The sequence below is a fragment of the Littorina saxatilis genome, linkage group LG8 (genome assembly GCF_037325665.1).
Source record: "Littorina saxatilis isolate snail1 linkage group LG8, US_GU_Lsax_2.0, whole genome shotgun sequence".
In the NCBI taxonomy this organism is placed as follows: domain Eukaryota; kingdom Metazoa; phylum Mollusca; class Gastropoda; order Littorinimorpha; family Littorinidae; genus Littorina; species Littorina saxatilis.
The window spans coordinates 73,284,399-73,306,395 of NC_090252.1; the positions used below are offsets into that span (position 1 = coordinate 73,284,399).

Below are 21,997 nucleotides of genomic sequence, written 5' to 3' on the forward strand. Positions count from 1 at the left end.
AATTTTGATCCTAATTTACATATTTTTAGCTTTCAGAGCTTGTTTTTAATACAAATATAACATACTTATATGGTTTTGGAATCAGAAAATGATGGAAAATAAGATAAACGTAAATTTGGAACGTTTTATAAAAAAAATATTTGTTTTACAATTTTCAGATTTTTAATGACCAAAGTCATCAATTAATTTTTAAGCCACCAAGCTGAAATGCAATACCGAAGTCCGGGCTTCGTCGAAGATTACTTGGCCAAACTTTCAACCAATTTGGTTGAAAAATGAGAGCGTGACAGTGCCGCCTCAACTTTCACGAAAAGCCGGATATGACGTCATCAAAGACATTTATCAAAAAAATGAAAAAAACGTCTGGGGATATCATACCCAGAAACTCTCATGTCAAATTTCATAAAGATCGGTCCAGTAGTTTAGTCTGAATCGCTCTACACACACACACACAGACAGACACACACACACATACACCACGACCCTCGTCTCGATTCCCCCCTCTACGTTAAAACATTTAGTCAAAACTTGACTAAATGTAAAAACAAGAAAGGTAAGTTGTTGGACCGTTTGTTATTGACAAAAAAAATACGTTACATTCACAAATATTTCGACCCAACTGAACAGACAAAAAAAAGACAGACAAAAGACAAACCCTTTCTACGTCATTCATTTCATCATACAATCATCCAATCGCTCGGCTTCCTGACGAGTGGACGTAAACTGATAGAACTATCAAGATAAGTTTTGTGTTGATATGTGTTTGTCTGTTCACGTTGAAATATCCGTGTGAATGTATTGTTTTGTCAATAACAAACGTTCCAACAACCTACCCTGCCAGGCAAGTTTTGTTCAGCATCCCAAGTAAGTTTAACTTTGTATACATTTGGTTTCGGATTTGTTTGTCAGTGTGTGTGTGACGTCTGGGTCAGTGTGTGTGTGTGTGTGTGTGTGTGTGTGTGTGTGTGTATGTGTGTGTGTGTGTGTGTCTGTGTATGTGTGTGTGTGTGTGTGTGTGTGTGTGTGTGTGTGTGTGTGTGTGTGTGTGTGTGTGACGCCTGGGTCAGTCTGTGTGTGACGTCTGGGTCAGTATGTGTGTGTGTGTGTGTGACGTCAGTATTGGTCAGTATGTGGTGACGTCTGTGTCAGTGTGTGTGTGACGTCAGGGTCAGTGTGTGTGTGTGTGACGTATTGGTCAGTCTGTGGGTGACGTGTGGGTCAGCCTGTGTGTGACGTCTGGGACAGTGTGTGTGTGTGTGTGTGACGTCTTGGTCAGTCTGTGGGTGACGTCTGGGTCAGTGTGTGTTTGACGTCTGTGTCAGTGTGTGTGTGTGTGTGTGACGTCTGGGTCAGTGTGTATGTGTGACGTCTGGGTCAGTGTGTGTGTGTGTGTGTGTGTATGTGTGTGTGTGTGTGTGTATGTGTGTGTGTGTGTGACGTCTGGATCAGAGTGTGTGTGTGTGTGTGTGTGTGTGTGTGTGACGTTTGGGTCAGTGTGTGTGTATGACGTCTGTGTCAGTGTGTGTGTGATGTTTGGATCAGTGTGTGTGTGTGTGTGACGTCTGTGTCAGTGTGTGTGTGTGTGACAATCTCGTACAATTGCGCTATCAAAACTCTCTACTCTTCAATCAGGTAAAGAAATACAACCAGTCCGTGACCTCATAGGCGCACGATATCTATTTTAAGTGTAACGACTCACGGCTCTTGTATATAGTAAAAAATCACCGTCTACTCTGTCTACTAAATATTCTGTATCTCTTAAGTAATCAAGTTCTTGTAGACATATTTTAATTCTGGTCCTACACAGAATCACACAGCTTCTATAGCCGTGCACTAGGAAATGTATTTACTACTAAATCCTTTTACTGGCGACCTCAGTCTACGCAGTAACTATCGCCCAGTGACCTCTAGGGTCCAACTATACGGACACAAAATAACCGTGCTCTAGCGTCTATAAATCCCGTCGAATCTCCGCTAGGCGAGCCAATGGGTAAGATAATTACGGCGACTTCTCAGATCCTTGGTGCCGTCATCTGGTCGCTACCTTCCTGTCTGACCGGTTATACGACGCACTGCACAACATAAATAGGGGACATCTTGTCTTAGATATCTGTCTGCTATGTTTAAAGTTACAGTGTTAGTCGATTCAACTTATGCGATAAACATTAACGATACTCAAATGCGTATTCCATTTACCTGTTATAAAGTGCTCTACTCGGGCTTCCTTTCTCCCGGTCGATTCCCGTGACAACCCCTCCCTGTCGCTGGACAGTGGTAAAGTGTAACTATACTTTCGTTGCGATGTACAAAGTCAACTCTCTCGACCAGTGAGTTGAATTCACAGAACGTGCCATACACTTCTCTACGTCACGCTACTATCTCTGGTTAGCGCTCTAAAAGCGTGGAGGCTATCACTATAAACTTTGCCTGTCAATGTTATTCGTGATTTCCTTCACACGTCCCCCCCCCCCCCCCCCTGAAAAAAAAGAATGTTCCATTCTTTTCTCAGGCATTCTCCGACCTGCTAAGGTGCGTATGGAATCTGTTGATCAGATCCTGATCGTGACAGAATGTCAGCGAAGATGTTGTCGTCCCCTGGCAGACTCTTGATGGTGAAGCGGAATTCCTGGAGTGACAGTGACCAGCGCATGATCCTCGCGTTCTTGTATGACGACGACGTGATGTACTGAAGTGGTCTGTGATCCGTCTCCAGGTGAAATTCCTGCCCCCAAAGGTATCTCTGGAACTTGGTCAGTGTCCAGACGATGGCTAAGCACTCTCTCTCGATTGTAGCGTGTCTCTCGTGGGAGTAGTTTCCTGCTGGCAAACGCTGTTGGATGTTGCATTCCGTCATGTACCTGCAACAAGACTCCTCCGATGCCTGTGCCACTGGCGTCCGTCCTCACTGCAAACGGTTTGCTGAGATCCGGCAGCTTCAGGACAGGTCCTCTGGAAAGAAATTTCCTGATCTGCTCGAAAGCCAGTGCACATTCGTCTGTCCATGTGACGGGCCCTTTCTGGCGGCCTGCCAAAAGGTTGGTCATCGGTGCTGTCAGTGTTGAGTAGGATGGAACGAACTTCTTGTAATATCCGATCATTCCCAGCAACGATCTCACTTGTTTCTTGGTCGCTGGTGCGGTGATCTTCAAGATTGACTCGACGTTTTCTCTGATGGGTCTCAGTTCTCCCCCTCCGATCGTGTGTCCCAAAAACTCCAGTTTCCTGAATCCAGCATACACTTTACTTGGCTTGGCTGTAAACCCGCCTGCGCTTAGGGTCTGGAGAGTCTCACGTATAGCTGTCACGTGTTGGCGCCAGGTAACGCTGGCGATGAGAATGTCATCAAAGAAATTGATGGTGCTCGTACCGAGCAGCTCTCTCATGGCTCTCGCAAATGTCGCTGGGGCTGAGACTAGTCCAAAGGGTACCCGGCAAATCTGCATGAGTCCTTGTGGTGTTTGAAATGCTGTCTTTGGTCTGTCTTTCTTCTCAATGAAGATCTGGTAGTAGCCTTTGGCCAAGTCGAGTTTGGTGAAATACTTTGCACTTGCCAATGATGCAAAAATCTCTTCAGGATCAGGAATGGGTTCTGCGTCGAAAACTGTTATCTTGTTAAGGGCCCTCAGGTCCAAATACATACGTTTCCGCGTCGAATTCTTCTTGGGAACGAGAACAATCGGGGAGCAGTATGGGGATGTGGAGGGTTCGATGATTCCTAACTCTCGTAGTTCCTTCACCTCCTGGATGATGTCTTCCCGTGCTGCGAATGGCAGTGGGTACTGTTTCGTCCGCGTAGGTAGTACGTCTGTCGTCACCCGGATTGAGTGGACTACTGTGCCTCTTGATGCTCCTGGTGATGCTCTTAAACATTGCTTGAACTCACGGAACGCTGCTTCAACCTCCTGGACTTGATCAGGGTCCAACTCTTCATCGATGTGGGCCTCCTTCCAGCTGGAAGTTGCCTCATCCTGTGGCAGTTCCCTGACCATCTTCCTGTTTGTGCCTGACTTACTACAATCTGACCATCTTCCTGCTTGTGCCTGACTTACTACAATCTGATCATCTTCTTGACAAACAAGAACTTCTTGAACAACAATGTTCTGCACTGAGTGAACTGTACCTATCGGTGTTCTTCCTTGTAAGAAAATGTCATCGTCGCTCAAATTGACAAGCGGAATCTGCCATTGTTCTCCACTAACAAGTGTATGTGCTACAATGAATTTTGTGCTATGCTGGTTATGAAGTGGTTCAATCACCAACTCTTTATCATGATCTTCATCTTTCCCACGCTTCCCAGGGACAACAACACTGACAATCGACCTAGCTGGAATATGTACCCCATCTTTCGGTAATCGAACAATCTGACGACAGTCTTTTACCACCCTGGGCATTTTCATTTTGACCTCTGGAATGCCTTTGAGGTCCGCAATCACATTGGTTCCCACAATCACAGCAGTCGCTGATGACGCATCTTTCTTCACAAAAACCCCTCTATTCTTGAGAACCTGACCTCCCACTTTTATGTCCAGAATGATGTACCCCAAATAAGGAATAGCCAAACCATTCGCGCCTACCAGTCTGATGAAATCAGCATCTTCAACCAGACTACTCTGCTGAAAGTGTTCCCTGTAAACCGTCTCGCTGATAATAGTAACTTGTGATCCTGTATCCCAGAGTCCTTCAAGTCTAACTCCTCCTATCTCTACCGAGACTACGGGTCTAACTCCAACTAAGCGTTTCCAAAAAGTGGAGCCTTCTTTGTCCTCTCCGTCGCCAATATGGCTCTCTACAGCGACGGGTTTGGGTTTAAATCTTGCGTCTTCGGTCCTGCTACTGCGTTCGGGCATACCCGTTTCATGTGACCAATGCCCTTACAACAAGCACACATCGGCTTTCCATCATTTGTCCACTCAAAATGAAACCCTCGAGAGTTGAAGCCTCTCTGCTGCCTTCTTTGTCCATCAGCAGACGGAACAGTGGAACCTGACTGTGTCGCTCCAGTTTGCGGATTGACCTGTCCTACAGCATCACAACTAGCAGACCCATGACCATCAATGATCTCGCCAACGTCTGCTCTAGTTCTATGTTTCGGGGTTGGGGCATCATGAATTTCCTCCCACTCCAGTGCTGTTTTTCTCAACACCGAAAAGCTGACCTTGGATTTCTCTCTTTTCATCTCCCACACGAGACGCTTATCCTTCAAACCCTCGACAAAGTGATCACACAAGAGTGCTTCCTCACTGACCGACTGACCTACTGACCGACTGACCTAGTTCCTTCTGCCTATCTTTCAAAGCACGGAATTTTTCAAAGAGTTCACTAGCGTACTCGTGAACATTTTCATCTTTTCCCTGCACCCTTTCTGAGAAAGCTCTCAACACGACAGACACTGGCCTTTTATCACCGAAAGCCTCTTTCAAGATAGCCAAGATATCATCTACTGACTGATATGAAACTCCACAGGTTTTTACCTCCCTTTTTGCTCTACCTTCCAAGTGAGAAAACACAAAAGTAGCGGGGTCCTGTAGGAATGGCTGCTTCAACCTCTTCGATAAACTCTGTTAGACCATAGTCCCTATCAGTTTCTCCACTAAATTTCTTTTATCTTCCTCTTCTGTGGGACCACTACTGAGACATGACCGGGACTACCACTATCAGCTGGCAAGCGACCAAACATTCTTCCCTTCCCAAACCCGGGTTTCAAAGGCTTCAGACTACCTTGAAGTGGATCAGTCGACAACTTTTCTGTTTTGATTTTCTGCATCATTGGATTGGGGTATCTGGGAACAATGACATGTTGCTAGCACGTTTCTATCAATCTATGACTATTCTCACAAATCTCAAAACATGTAAAGTATGCAAATCACTGTTCTGTGTGAAAAGTCCAATAAAATGTCCAAATATATGCTCACTCACACATCATGCATCCTTCATCATTTGTACGCATTGGCCGGCACGCCAAACGTTTAAAAGTTCGTGTTTCTTTCTTTTTTAAAACAATTTACACTCTTCAATTACAAATGGTGTGGTCTTCTCCTGATCCTCTTCTCGGTCGTCGTTCGCGTGTAGTGAATTTCTTCTCAGAATGGAGTCGTGCACATAAAACGAAAACGTGGCAAGTTGTCCAGCCTCCCAGCTCTGTCGCTGCACACCGCTCTTGGACAGTCACCCTCTGCACGTCGCAGGTTGTTCCGCCTCCCAGCTCTGTTGCTGCACACCGCTTCAGGACAGCCACCCTCTGCACGTCGCAGGTTGTTCCGCCTCCCAGCTCTGTTGCTGCACATCGCTTCAGGACTGCCGTCACCCTCAAGCGGTCACGTGGTCCAACTCCATAACCGTGGCCAATGTGGTGGGTCAACACCAAATACAACACAACAGGACTTAAACACTCTAACCCTAAACAAAACCTAAACACCTACTATCCTATCACTAAACACAAAACCTAAACACATACTATTCTTTCCAAAGTTCAAATAAACTTTTTTTCTCTTCTTTCTTTTTCTAAATCCACCCTACACTATACCTATCGAATCCTGTCGGGGCGACGCCATTTATAGCGGTTGGACTTCCACTACCACTATTAAAAATAAAAGTGTTCTTGAATATGTATGCTTGTTGAGTATTTATGTGCGTGTCTGCTCAATCTGTGTGCATATGAATTGGTGTGTATGTATACTTGTTGAGTGTGCATTTGAAACAAAGAGTGAAGATGTATGAACAGAAAGGAATAAGTGTTTACAATTATAAACTCAACTACAAAAAAAACTACAACCAAAACGTTAACCTTTGCCACGTTTATTAACTCTAAACAAATAACAGTTTCTCTAATCTATCTCAAGGGAGACAACTATTCTATCATGAAAACTAAGGACTGCTGCTAAGACTCCTAAGAAAACGAATACTTTAACGGTTAACCCATATAATAACTAAAAGTTCACAGACTAAAAGAATGAACACTAGATTACGTAAACAACTCACAGATGACTGACAATACAAATGACTTCACCACGAATACATCACAAGACTCATAACCGACCCAAACAGACCCAAACAGACCCACCACATGCCTGCACACACAGAACAACATGGCACAAATTAGCTTCACAGCGACCGGTTATGATTATACATATTTCTTACTAAAAAACCAACAAACATAATAAACCAAACATAGGAATATATTACTTAGGTTCTTAAAAACAACCCTGCCAAATAAAACCCTTCTACTCACCCTGGAGTTGGACTTCTAAGTCCAAAACAACTTTTAATTACATCATCCGCTGGTCTGCTCCCAAAACAATAACGGTTCTTTCGCTAAGGATGCTGGGAACTAAAGAAGGAAAATTAGGAAGGGAAACAACTCGGAACCTTCTGGCCTATACGCCTTTGACGAGGTTACCTCCCGTCCTCCATACTTACATACGGATTACGATTCCTATCCCCAGGTTCTCATGTTGGTAACTACTGGCTATTTGTCAGATGTGTCATTCTCCCACATTTGAACGATGCTGTAGTGCGAGCCGGTCAAAATGCCCTTTAGTTGTCAAACCACGTTCTCTTTTTCCGGACCGGAACACACTGAGGAGATGATCATTGACTATTTCTGATTGGACAATGATGCCAACGCCCACATGACCCTAGCTACAATGTCAAGGTCGGAAAGTCGTGAATAGCGTTCACGGGATACCTCCAGCTTCGCTGGGATAACAGAGTTAGGTAACTATGCCATGCAAGGAACATTTCTATTGAATTTGGTCGATGCTTATGTAACCGTCTCGCACTCATGCAGACAAGGCGGTGTGATGATAGTCCGACTTCGCTTTTTATTCACCATAAGTCATAAAGAAGCACATGGAAAAAACCCTGAAACACATGTAAATAAAATAACGTAAACGTGGTGTTCCAGTACAATAAAGTTCTAAGATTGTAAATCAATAAATAATTAAATAGTTTACCTCATTTGATTCACATTAACATTAAAACAAATTACAGCTCTCACAAGTAAATGAAGTATGACATATACATCAAATATTCCATTTAGTTCAGCAACATTGCTTCACTGAGACATCGATACAAAACGGCATACACGTAAATATTATATGTATACAATGCAACCAATTTACAACATCAACATGGGAATCTGACATGCTGAGAATAATTTAACATGAACTCCATTCTTAAATAAAGAATGTCACACCGCAATAATAAATATCGCATACCTCAAAAATACTGTAGTTGTAGTTATGAGGGTTTCTCACTCCTCAGTCTGGCCATGCAGGGTATAACCTACAAGCATTACATCAATTATTACTATGTGCACATCATATATGTAGACAATGAAAATAAATATCAAACTCAGGTATTAACAAGCCAACTCTTTGTTTCCAATAATAAAAATACATCATGTGCCTTCTTTCAGTAGCAATTGAGACTGACATTTCCCTAGACACATTATTCAAATAGAAAGTAACTTATGAACAACATGAACGCCATCAAAAATAAAGAAGCTGGCTCCAAACTAGTTTATGTTCACATTACTTCTTTTCAACTAAATTCCAAAGCATTCAAACTGAACTAACTAAACTGGCATACAGTTATAATAAAACAATTTCATTCAACAGTCCTGTCATTCAATTCATTTAAGTCAATCTATTTACTAAAATAAAGCATTCATACTAGCATGATCTCACTTACCAAAACAGCAAAAGGAGTCTTGTACAGACAGGTTCAGGTGGTAACAATGCAATGACACTGACAGGTGTCAGCATACCAAAAAATGCAGTGAGCTTAGTTCACTCAAAAAAAGTAGTCTTCCAAGCCAACATTGGCAACTAAACTGCCAATGAGAGTACAGTTTGCAGCATAAGCCAATGAAAACTTGCCATACAAACAATAGGCACTTCAATGAAGCATATTTTAACAAATAATAATAATAAGCAGGCAACTGATTCCTGCACAGGCACATGAAAAGATTATTCTTTTAAAGGACACAAACAAATGAAGTTATAAGTCAAAATATACTGCCTGCCACACTTAGATCTAGAAAAACACCAGCTCACTTTATGGGGAAAAATTGCGATTTGAATAGTGTTGTTTCATGAGTTCCAGATCTAGACTGACAAGGTAGTAGAACATTTATTTTTAGCTGGCAAAATCGAACTTACCCTGCAGTCTCGTTAAGTCGAACCGCTTTCCCTGCCACCGGGGGTGGCAGTTTGGCGGCCGGGGTAGGGCCGTAGTCGGCACATTGGGAGTCGAACTTGACGAAATGGCTAAGGCCTAGTAGGCTACGATAGCTTCTCTCCGGATTGACGTACAAACAGCGTCAGGGCCGCTTCAAACTTACATACGGATAACGATTCATATCCCCAGTTTCTCATGTTAGTAACCACTGGCTATTTGTCAGATGTGTTGTTCTCCCACATTTGAACGATGCTGTAGTGCGAGCCGGTCAAAATGCCCTTTAGTTGTCAAACCACGTTCTCTTTTTCTTGTTACCAACCTCAAGTTTTTCCGCGCAAACTGTTTTGCGTTCCGGACCGGAACCACAGAATTCTGTGACCGGGGCTGAGGTGCACGAAGATCGAAGCGGGTGACAACCATTGGGTGGTAACTTGGTGAGAGTTGTCACCTTCTTGGGGGCTAACCGACTTGGGTCTCTCCCTCCCACTTGGTCGCGGTGCACGAAGCCGTCTCGGTCATTTACCCTACTGTGTCGGAGGTTATAAATAGATTCGGGAAAGTGACTTCAGTGGCCTTAGTGCGCATGCGCTGATCATGGTGCTTACCGTGGAGCCATCGGGAATCCAAGGGAAATAAAAGGAAACTTGACTATAATTATTAGAAAAGGGACGGGCAGTGACCAAAAATAAATGATACAATATTTGTAAATGTGGATAAGCACTGAGGCGAAAAACTAAGGTGTGTCTGTTTTTGAGCGCTTTTAGGGCACATCAATTAGGGTTGGGGTTGGGTGAAGAGGGAGATAAAAAAAATAAAAAAAACTACTGCGAATTTTGGTTATTTTTATCAAAATTCTGTTTGTTTTATAAAGTTATATCTGAGGTTTCACAGATTTTCAATGTGCACTGATACACTGGCCTCGAATGAATCCCTCGGTAATGCTTTTAGGTCTACGACCGAACCAAAAGCACCCTGTTTCTTAATGTTTTGAGCAATGGGTCTTTTTTTTTCTTTACATTTTAATTCAGCTTCATTCTACTAAGAAGAAATTCTTTCAATGTGACGAAAAAAACATTAGGTAGACGTTTGCTCGGAGAACGTTTATCAACACAGCAACATTTAACCAAAAAAAAGGAGGACGATATAGATTGTTAGATAAAAGGATCTGTGCTTTAGCATTCTGTCTCATCGTCATTGTTAACTGTTGCACTTCACACACACACACACACACACACACACACACACACACACACACACACACACACACACACACACACACACACACACACACACACACACACACACACACACACACACACACTTTTGCTCCAGTTACAATCATGTACTTCGTAAGGCTTTATTCAAGTTTGTCTCTTGTTCTTAAACATCCGAATTCAAAGCACACGTCTGAGCTGAGAATATATACATAAATGTCTGCCGCCATTCAATGTGAAATAATGTTGATTTGTGATCCAAACACTTCCGAAGAATGCTGGTTCGTGTGTCTTCAGTCAACCGGCGCCGCATCATCACAACTCCACCCCTGCCTGCCTGCAAAAATACAAACATAGATGGTGACACACACAAAATTCAACCCAATTTTTGTTTTTATAATTTCTACATCCGTTGACCGAATTAGTTATCATTTGGTGTTTATTAACTACAGCTTATGCATGACGAAGGTCAACAAAGTTGCGAGTTTACAGGTTAAATGGAGGGGTACTTTGGAACACTTTTGAAAGAAGCTAAAAAATCGGACCATGAAACCTACAAACAGGAAACTTCGTGGAATGGTGATGAACAAAGTGAAATTCATGCACAACAACCATGAAGATATTCGCCGAACACGATTGACTGGAAAAATGACCCCTTCATGGTAGAGTCACACTTGCGCAAAATTAACCGATGACAGGAACGCAATCCTCTATGGGGATGCCCTCCTCCTGCCTGTAATGGCTGTACTCAAGTCACTGATTGTCTAAGGTTGTGTATGGTATACTACGTCCTTCAAATAACCCCAAAAATATCAATCTTGAAGAATTAAATCGGGTTCGTCAGTCTTCCGCTCCATTTTAAACCTCGAACTGTTGAGTCCATCCCCGAATTTGGATTCTTTTTCGAAAGACAACCAAAGTCAGACCATTTCACCTACAAAATAGCATCTTTCGGGACTAGTCATGCCGAAGCTGAAATTAATGTACACCAAGTATGAAGTATACGAAATACCCTTACTTTCTTGCAGACACCTCAGTTAGCTATCATGCATGCAACTGACTCAAAAAGTCTCACTGGGGAGTTGGAAACTGTGTCGTCTTCAGCCGATTAATAAATTACAATATATCAGTAAACACACACATACACACACACACACACACACACAGACACACACACACACACAGACACACAGACACACACACATACACACACACACACACACACACAGAATTACAGTCAGCATTGCAAAAACTAAAGATGAATATCTTATGCATAATGCCAAAGAAGACAAATTAGTCTGATTTTTGAATTAAAAGGAATGATGCAAACAGCGCTACATACCTTGTTCATATCCTGTTCTGCAATGTGGGCTGGCGTATATGTTTAATTAGCCCATTGTACATATCCTAGCGGTAAAAATTGTAAGAGATCAAACTCAGATAACTTTAGGAAAATGATACCGCTTGCAGAAACAAAACACAAGAATGCATACTTCTTTCATTTTAGCCAGTGTAAAAAATTCATGTTCACCAGTGTAAACACTTACATGACATTTCCACGAACAGCTTCTATACAAAAGTATGCCCTAGCATTGGGAACTTCGTGGGACTCGAGAAAGGAAAAGAAATACCAGCTTAGAAACTATTCCGTGTTGTGATGTTATCCTGCAATTGAATAGATGAAAAATCCATGCGTCCTTAAAAGGCACAGTCCTTTCCATGCAAACGATTTGGCTCAACCCAAACCTGGCGATGCTTTTACGTAGAATAAGACTTCCCCTTTCCCAAGACACATGACAAAATTCAACAGCCTGAATCAGTGAATGCTTTGTGTGCACAACAAATTGTTATTTTTTTATTTTTTTGCGAATTCACTTCAACTTGTAAAAAAAAAAATTCACCAAATTCCAGCTGAGCAGAACTGCTTTCACAATAAGGACTGGGCCTTTAAAGGTACGTTCCTCATCATATTATCCAGTATATCAGACACCACATTGTCATGTTTGTCTAGGTTTTTACATGGAAAAAATAAAACTTTATTTTAACATGGGCACATACGTCTGACTTCTTTTTGTGGAGATTGGAGGATGTGCGATTCATTTCCTTCTAGGCACTGGTGTCAACATGTGAAATTCATTCAGCGAAATGTTTTCACTACACACAGAACATAACCAGCCTATCAAATGTGTGGTATATGTTCAAGTCAGAATGATGCCCTCATTTTTACATTTAGTCAAGTTTTGACTAAATGTTTTAACGTAGAGGGGGGAATCGAGACGAGGGTCGTGGTGTATGTGCGTGCGTGCGTGCGTGCGTGTGTGTGTGTGTGTGTGTGTGTGTGTCTGTGTGTGTGTAGAGCGATTCAGACTAAACTACTGGACCGATCTTTATGAAATTTGACATGAGAGTTCCTGGGTATGAAATCCCCGAACGTTTTTTTCATTTTTTTGATAAATGTCTTTGATGACGTCATATCTGGCTTTTCGTGAAAGTTGAGGCGGCACTGTCACGCCCTCATTTTTCAACCAAATTGGTTGAAATTTTGGTCAAGTAATCTTCGACGAAGCCCGGGGTTCGGTATTGCATTTCAGCTTGGTGGCTTAAAAATTAATTAATGACTTTGGTCATTAAAAATCTGAAAATTGTAAAAAAAAATAAAAATTTATAAAACGATCCAAATTTACGTTCATCTTATTCTCCATCATTTTCTGATTCCAAAAACATATAAATATGTTATATTTGGATTAAAAACAAGCTCTGGAAATTAAATATATAAAAATTATTATCAAAATTAAATTGTCGAAATCAATTTAAAAACACTTTCATCTTATTCCTTGTCGGTTCCTGATTCCAAAAACATATAGATATGATATGTTTGGATTAAAAACACGCTCAGAAAGTTAAAACGAAGAGAGGTACAGAAAAGCGTGCTATGCAGCATAGCGTAACCACTACCCCGCTCGCGCGCTCTTCTTGTCAATTTCACTGCCTATGCCGTGAGCGGTGGACCACGAGTATACGGTCTTGCTGCGTTGCATTGCGTTCAGTTTCATTCTGTGAGTTCGACAGCTACTTGACTAAATATTGTATTTTCGCCTTACGCGACTTGTTAACTTTCTGAGCGTGTTTTTAATCCAAACATATCCCATCCATATGTTTTTGGAATCGGGAACCCACAAGGAATAAGATGGAATTGTTTTTAAATCGATTTCGGAAATTTTATTTTAATAATAATTTTTATATTTTTAATTTTCAGAGCTTGTTTTTAATCCGAATATAACATATTTATATGTTTTTGGAATCAGAAAATGATGAAGAATAAGATGAACGTAAATTTGGATCGTTTTAAAAACAAATTATAATTTTTACAATTTTATGATTTTTAATGACCAAAGTCATTAATTAATTTTTAAGTCACCAAGCTTAAATGCAATATCCAAGTCCGGCCTTCGTCGAAGATTGCTTGGCCAAAATTTCAATCAATTTGATTGAAAAATGAGGGTGTGACAGTGCCGCCTCAACTTTTACAAAAAGCCGGATATGACGTCATCAAAGGTATTTATCGAAAAAAAGAAAAAATGTCCGGGGATATCATTCCCAGGAACTCTCATGTAAAATTTCATAAAGATCGGTCCAGTAGTTTGGTCTGAATCGCTCTACACACACACACACACGCACAGACAGACAGACACACACACATACACCACGACCCTCGTCTCGATTCCCCCTAAGGAAGAAGTGAGCATGCTGTTTTCAGGGGATGATATTGTTGGTGGTGCAGAAGAAGAGATATGGTCAACTGACATTGAGATTGTTGAAGACGGTAGTTTAGTAGTAGAATCCAGCAACATTTGTCAGAATGTCATTTCTGCAGATAGAGGAGTGGAAAGCCGCAGAGCCCCATCACGCCGTATAAATAGTTACATCGTGTTTTGGGAGCACAACACAAAAGTTACGGGTGGCACCAGCTCGTGGGCAAAAACTTGAGGTGGGTGGCTGTATATGTGTTGCTCAGAGAGACGCCACACTTCTTGCTCTTCCCAGCAAACAAAATTTTACGTTGTATTCACGTTATATTCACGTTGGGTTACGTTGGGTTTACGTTGCGTTTCAACGTTTTTTTACGTAGATTTGTATGGACGAAATCACGCGGGAATAACGTTGGAAAACAACGTTGCGTTTTACGTGACACCAACGTGAATGCAACGTGAATTATTGGTGGAGGTGGATTGTTCGTAAAAACATTACGTGAATTCTACGTTGTCACAACGTGAATTTGTGGTTGTGGTTTGGTTGAAATTGCGCTTCATTTTTACGTAATGTCCACGTGAATGGAACGTAAATTTTAGGTCAAAATTTAGGTCAAGAATTACGTGAATTCTACGTTGACACAACGTGAAAGTTGAGTTTTGGTGCATTTTTCGTGATAAAATTGACGTGAATTACACGTCGACACAACGTGAAGTTTTGGTTGTGGTTGTGGTTTGGTTTGATTTCGACGTGAATGCAACGTTGAGAGTGAATGTAGGTTTTGGTAAATGTATCCACGCACACACACCAACTTTCACACTCAGTCACAGATCATAAGGACTATTACATGTAACACCATAAACTCAAGATACGATCAACAATTTTATTTCATAACAAAAACATGCATATTATCAGAGACTATAGAGTATTCACGACTTTCCGACCTTGACATTGTAGTTAGGGTCATGTGGGCGTCGGCATCATTGTCCAATCAGAAATAAGCAATGCTCATCTCCAAGGTGTGTTCCGGGCTGAGGTGCACGAAGCAAAAGTGGGTGACAACCAATGGGAGATCTGCCCAAGTCGGTCCGCTCCCTCCCGGTCGGGGTGCACGAAGCCTTTTTCCCAGGGTTGCGTACCGAATGGGAGGCTCCCGTTCGGACCTGCTAGCTACCAGCCCCACTCAAAGAAGTTGGCACCCCAAAAAATGGCGACCGTCTTTTTCGAAATGACATTTTCGGAGATTTTACAAAAACAACGCCCGAACGAAAAGGTAGAATGGTGCCTTCCGTTCGATTTCAAGTCATGCTTTTCACATTTCCAAGCAAGATAACCGCTGAGAGTGCAGAAACGCCGCTGTTCGACTTTGAAATCTCGAATCGCAGACGATCTTCGCTTTCACAGTACAATCATAGCAGGTGAGGCAGTGTTACTCATTTCGATTAGCTCGTTTTCGTATTTTGTGTGCATTACGATCATGTAGAATTATTGGAATCAAAGCAGGAATGACTAAGGCATGCAAATGCGTTGATTTTGTCGAAAGCTGTACAGTAGTTAGCTAGATTCTTTCTGTTGAGTTTGTTTGTATGACTGAATTTCGTCTTCAAAATCTTACCACTTCTGTGATTTTCATTGTTTGTTTAGCTCATCGGCAGGAAAATCGTCAGGCAAAATATCAATCTGTTGAATGATAACGTTAAGATAAGGGATGTTCAAACATGTATCTGCTTGCAAACACAAGCGCAAGGCCAGATCTATCTGCTTCATTGACTGCCAGATTTTCATTGTATTTTCAAACTGACTCGTTTGCAGACTCTCAAATTAGATCCAGTGTTTGTATTATTAGATTCATGATTGACCATTCAGGCTGTTTACGATGATTACGTTGTGTTTGTTTATGCTGATGCAATCTGCAGATCAAAGGGAACTGACCGCAGGCTGACCCAGTGATCAATACAACTTGTGTTTACCACTCAACATTTCCTTCCACCTATAACTCAAGGGCAAAAATAAAGGTACATGCTTGTGGATTCATTATGCAATTCATGTCTGTGAAGATCAAGATAGTTGTGAGCTTTAACTGATTATGCTTCATGTCCAACTAGCACTGTAACCAACCTTCAACCCTGCCCCCACCCCCTATCCTTGCCCCCTCTCTGCATAATTGTAAGAGATTTGAAATAAAGAAGATCCGTATTTATCCTTATTAATCTCCTTCCAGATTCTTTATAGGCGCGCACACACACAGTCAATCATCTGACTCCCGCTCAGAAGTTTAGGAAAGCAGAGAGAAGATTAGAAGAATTTGTAGTCTTTCACCAACTCATTCTTTCCAAACAATAGCCAATGGTTTAATTAGAACATACAAATTGGTTTGTTTCTGTCATAGAGATTACACAACGTCATCGAGTGAGGGAGTTTCAATATTTTTTGGTCCCTCACAAGATGACGTTTGTGTAATTTGTGTATACAATGATCAACGACAAAGACAAAAATTAAAACAAAAACAACACGAACTCTTTTCCATCGAGGAATGGTGGAAGGAAAATAGTGTGGCGTGTCTTTGGTTTTAGTGGCTTACAAAATGGTATTCGTGAATAAAGTTTCGATTCTTTTATTTTGATTTTGAAAGAAAAAATTAGAGCCGACACAATGCAAACCTGGAAATCACGGTAGAAGCCACTTTCGCGTTCAGTTTGCTTGATCAAGAACTTGTGCGACAGCCATTGTGTAACCAGGAAGTGACGTATCTTTAGCTACACTTGACCTCATTTCAACCTTTTAGAGAGAGAGAGAGAGAGAGAGAGAGAGAGAGAGAGAGAGAGAGAGAGAGAGAGAGAGAGAGAGAGAGAGAGAGAGAGAGAGAGAGAGAGAGAGAGAGAGAGAGAGAACACGCATAGTTGATTAACGCAAATTTATTGCAATGAAACAAACAAGAACACGAACACTTTCTTTGCTTGAAATATAAATTCGTTCCAGTTTATCTTGGATTCTTGTCATTGGGCCTCATCAACTTAGGAGTAAAAAAAAGAAGAAAAAAACAACCACACACACGTACACAACTTAATGTAACTGAATGGAATTTGGTGCTCTGCAACTGAAGACGAAGAAGAAACTCATTGCGGCATTGTGAAATTGAAATTGAAAACTCCTCCATGAATGGGCGCATCAAAGGTCACTGCTGGCTGGCGGAGTGTGTTTCCGCCTAAGGCCGAGGCACTGGAATCTGCGTCATCAGTAGTTGACGTCATAGCTCCCAACTTTGAGACTGTGCAAGTGCGCGTGGTTGATAGAATTCGGGAAACTTGCAGTTGCTGGTTGTCGGGCATTTTCGCGTAACTGAGTACAGACTGAATGTTTTTATGTCCTGATTTCTCCATTATATGGGTTGGGGGAACTCCAGAATCATTGAGCTTCTGTAGCAGCGTCTTCCTCGCCGAGGTACCCGAGATTCGTTTACTTGTGGTGGAAGATATCTCGGACGCGGCCGCCATTTCTTTCATCAAACTGCCGATTGTGTTCACTCCCATCGGCATTGCACGAAACCATTGTTTGCCTGGTTTCGGATCATGGACGCATGTGAGGTAGAACGGATAGTTGGAGCCGCATGTTTCTGCAGGGCGAAGAGAGGCATATTTCTCGAAGATCTTCACAGGGCACCGCTCAGGGTTTTCAACATCTTCATACGCTCGCGGTTTTGCCCTGACATCCTGCCTGGAGACCCCTGTTCTTGTTTTCGTGGTTCGCTCGTTGAATTCCAAGAAGCGGTGGCCACTGCTGTCCATCTGAACAGTTACGTCGGACCAGCACATCTGGCGATGGTCGGTTCTTGCCCGCATTCCAAAGTGGAGGCAGTTCAACCACCACAGGGTGTTGATTATGGCTCTTGGTGTGGACACTCCCAACTGACCAGAGTCCCACAGTGTTTCCACCTCTTCGTCCGTTAGTGCACACGCTCTTTGAGGTAAGTTTCCTTTCCCTGCTGATTTCAGATTTTTTTGTTTGCTTTTTGCAACTGCTCGAACGTTTTCAAACAGCGTATCATTGCTGGAAAAAATCTTGGCTTTTCCGTTCGCTGCCATGTGCTGATCGACGGCGGACAGAAATCCTCGAATCGTACCTGGTTCATATTCATCTCCATCTTCGCGTTTCACCGTTGTAAGAAACTTGACAAGAATGTTTGCAACAAGTTTTGGATCCTCAATTTTCGCTATATCAGCTGATCTCATCTGTTTTGCAAACTCTTCGGTTTGAAGAATGAAATCTGAAATCAGCCGTATCACATGTTCAGTTTTTCTTTTGGTGTTGGCGTTTTCTGTATCGGTGATGAGAGCGTTCACATCGTCATCAGTCACTTTCTCGAATCTCCTTTTTTTGGGCGCAGCGGCCATTAAATTTTCGTCCTCTTGAAAAAGTCGCTTATCAAATCAAAATCGCCGTCCATCTTGACGAACGAACGTTGGCGTGTGAATACACAACCGGAAATAGATCTAGATCTAAATTGATCTCTATGACCCGTGCCTTGATACCATTGAGATCATAGGAGATGCACAGCAGTGCCGATACCAGGTTTCTTTAGCTTCACTTTAAAATGATATGAGAACGATAGTTATTCACTTGAAAGTGAACACAGGAGAGTTGTATACATAGCAATTATCAACTCATTCCTCAAATTTTCAAATATTTTCTTGCTTACAATAATCAATTCATGACCTTTTGAAACTCATTCATTCATTGTCCACGACCTTTTGAAACTCACTCATTCATTGTCAACGTCATAACATATTTACAAGGACAAGACAGCAAATAAACAAAACATAACTTTTACGTTATGTAGAGGTGACGATGTAGCTAGCCTTCAACCTTACGGCCTCCATCGCACCCTCGCCACACTGGCACCACCCCGCACAAGTCAGACTGGGGCGGCCTGTTACAACATATAACACCCTACTGTAACAAACTAACAATATTCGAAAACACACCAACCGAGCACAAGAAAATTATACAATTCCGAAATTATTCAAGTACACAAGTCATGTCCGCGCATACAAAAGAAATGTTCAAGTTCACACAAAACTAGCAAAGTACCTCATCTTCCAATATGGCGGCACCCATACAAAAGTCCAAGTCATCCCGGCAATGTTTCCTGGTTCCAAGGTTGACATCAAGATCAAATGTTTTCTTCCAAAGTTGACATCAAAAGCAAGAGCAGGTTTTCTCATCCGAGAGCCCAGGTCGAATGACTTTCAATTGTCAGGCAGTTTACAATCACAACTTGCACAACTCACAAAATCAGGCGGTTGCGATTATAACGTGAACAACTCGCACAGTTGTAAACTCACGTGCTGCGAACCCAGTTTGACCCGCCCGTTGCTAACACGGAATCTTACTGAGCTGTTAAAACTTTCCACTCTCAAAGTTAAACAACTCCTGACAAACTCTTTGTATTACAAAAAGCACTAGTTATATCCCTTCAACTATAAACACCATAACCGCGATTCATTACAATAATTATGTTCAATTTTTCAGAATGACCTTGTTATCACTCCAGCGTCTGACCAAGGAGTCTACAGGCCATAGTCTCAGATGTGATGGGATCAAGAGGATGCCACAATGATCAAGGTAACTTTGCAAATACTCAAACAGATCTAAATGCAGAAGGTGATCCACAAACATGTTTGCTTAAACATTACAAGGTTACACCCAGAACAACAACTGGCCTTAGTTGCTTATTAACTGCAAGCAACAAAGACCCTCTCCCCCTCCCCTCTTCCACCTGCAACATATATTTATTTTCATATCCATATCCAACTTTTCCATTGCCTCTTATGTTGTATAACTGTTGATATTTGACAGTAACAAGTTTTTGTTTCCAATCAATGGCTCTGCATTTACCCTGTCCACACACACACACACACACACACACACACACACACACACACACACACACACACACACACACACACACACACACACACACACACACATATATTCACAATCTCACTCTCCCTGTTTTACATTCAGTCATTTGAATCACTAACACTTAACTGGGGTTCAGTGAATCTGTGATAGTGTTATTTGGAGTAAGATTATTGACTTTTTTGCTGCGCCTGTTTTTCCTATCCACATAATTCGTTTTGTCCATTAAAATGCTGGTTTTTGTTTTAATCACTACAGTATGTGTCCATATAGTTTACGCCTGAGATGTGATGGGACCAAAAGGTTTCCAGAATGAAACAGGTAACTTTTTTTTTTACCTGATCTTTGTCATGCAGAAGTTGGTTCACATTATACATTGCAGTGTTGTTGTCTTCCAAATACATTAAACATTGTACCAGTCATTACATTTAAATGACAATGCTGACTAATATCAAACCTCCCCCGGTTCCCCAACCAGCCTTCTCACATCCCCCCCACCCACCCCACCCCGTCCAACCCCCCCCCCCCCCCAACTCATTAGATCACGGACACCACACTAATAAAGTCATATATACTGTTGCTGCTGCTAAAAGTTGTTGTGACTTGTTCTTTCTCTGTGTATATTTTTGTGTGTTTCCACAGAATGCAGTTCTTCCATGCGCCTCAACGTCTATAGATCTATGGAGTCTACAACATTGTCTGAGATGTGATTTGAGCCACAGCATGTCAGAATGATCAAGGTAACTTTTTAACCACATATAGCTGATCAAACTGAAGAATTCAAACACACAGTTTCAGTGGGTTTTTTAATGCATAATTAAAACATTGCAACAGTCAGGGGCTTTCTCCCAATAAAGATTGTGAGGTTTTCTTTGCAAGTTGTTTCGCTATGCAGAGTGTGATGTTTTTGTTTGTTATATATTTGTTTTTGTTATTCATATCTATATATTTTTGGAATCAGGAACCGGTCTTGCTGCGTTGCGTTGCGTTCAGTTTCATTCTGTGAGTTCGACAGCTACTTGACTAAATATTGTATTTTCGCCTTACGCGACTTGTTAGACTTGTTATTCTGCTTGCTCGGCTTTGTCAGATGTCTTCATTTCTTGTTGCTATGTTCTTGCTTTTGCATTATTGTTTTTTATTTGCGGGTCAAAATGTGTGTGTCAGGGGTCAATTGGTTTGACTTAAACTTGACGTTCGTGTTTCTCCAAACAGAGATACACGCACTCCATGACTTTGTGAGAAGATAAAACATATCGATAGGTTTCATTTGTTTGCGATAAAGCATAAATGTATGACCTTTGATGAGGTAGTTTTGTTTTTTGTTTACATTTGCCAGTTTGCCAGTTCGTATTTGGAACTTGGCGAAGCAGTGTCGTCTGTTTAGGTCTGGGGAAACGCCAATGAAAAGAGCCGAAGAATCCTCGAGCGTTTCTATTGGGTTTGCTTTTGATTATCCATGTAATAGGGCTTCCTGCAACTATGGTAACCGGGGATTTATTCCCCGGGGAACATGACATTTATTTCCCAGGTGCTTGTGAATGAAAACTCGTGAAAATGATGACAATTACGAATGCCTATTTTGTGAGATGTAAAACACACGGCAAAGCTCACTGTGCAACCCGACTCAGTAAAAGGCCCGTTGGCATACTGTGTCGTGTGAATTAGGTCAGTTCGATCGTCGCTTACACCGCCGCTTTGCACGAAAAGTTGGATGATATCTGCACGGTCTTCCTACCGCCGGTTCAGGTTTTTTGTTGTTGCTGCAGTCAAGTAGGCCATCTCCAGTTATACGCTTTTGAACAAACCGTTATCATATGATACAGGCCAACTGGTCTTAGAGGACGTTAATCCCTAATAGTCAGTCAGTCAGTCAGTCTCTCTCTCTCTCTATCTCTCTCTCTCTCTCTCTCTCTCTCTCTCTCTCTCTCTCT

At 41.9% G+C, this 21,997-nt stretch overlaps 1 protein-coding gene and 2 long non-coding RNA genes across 4 annotated transcripts; 1 reads left to right on the plus strand and 2 right to left on the minus strand.

Annotated features, from left to right (window-relative positions):
- Positions 1-10,523: 10,523 nt before the first annotated feature.
- On the minus strand, positions 10,524-12,612 carry LOC138974315 (uncharacterized). Its single transcript, XR_011458398.1, has 2 exons — positions 11,737-12,612; positions 10,524-10,731 (listed from the first exon to the last, which is right to left on the minus strand). It is a non-coding gene; the product is annotated as an uncharacterized lncRNA (long non-coding RNA).
- Positions 12,613-17,260: 4,648 nt separating this feature from the next.
- On the minus strand, positions 17,261-18,535 carry LOC138974864 (zinc finger MYM-type protein 3-like). Its single transcript, XM_070347591.1, has one exon. It carries the CDS (start codon positions 18,533-18,535, stop codon positions 17,261-17,263), a length of 1,275 nt encoding a protein of 424 aa, XP_070203692.1.
- A 1,126-nt stretch (positions 18,536-19,661) lies between these two features.
- LOC138972474 (uncharacterized) lies at positions 19,662-20,806 on the plus strand. Of its 2 annotated transcripts, none has more exons than XR_011457634.1 (3): positions 19,662-19,766; positions 20,322-20,384; positions 20,706-20,806. It is a non-coding gene; the product is annotated as an uncharacterized lncRNA (long non-coding RNA). The 2 variants fall into 2 exon arrangements; XR_011457635.1 differs by having other exon boundaries at positions 20,337-20,384.
- The last annotated feature ends 1,191 nt before the right edge of the window (positions 20,807-21,997 follow it).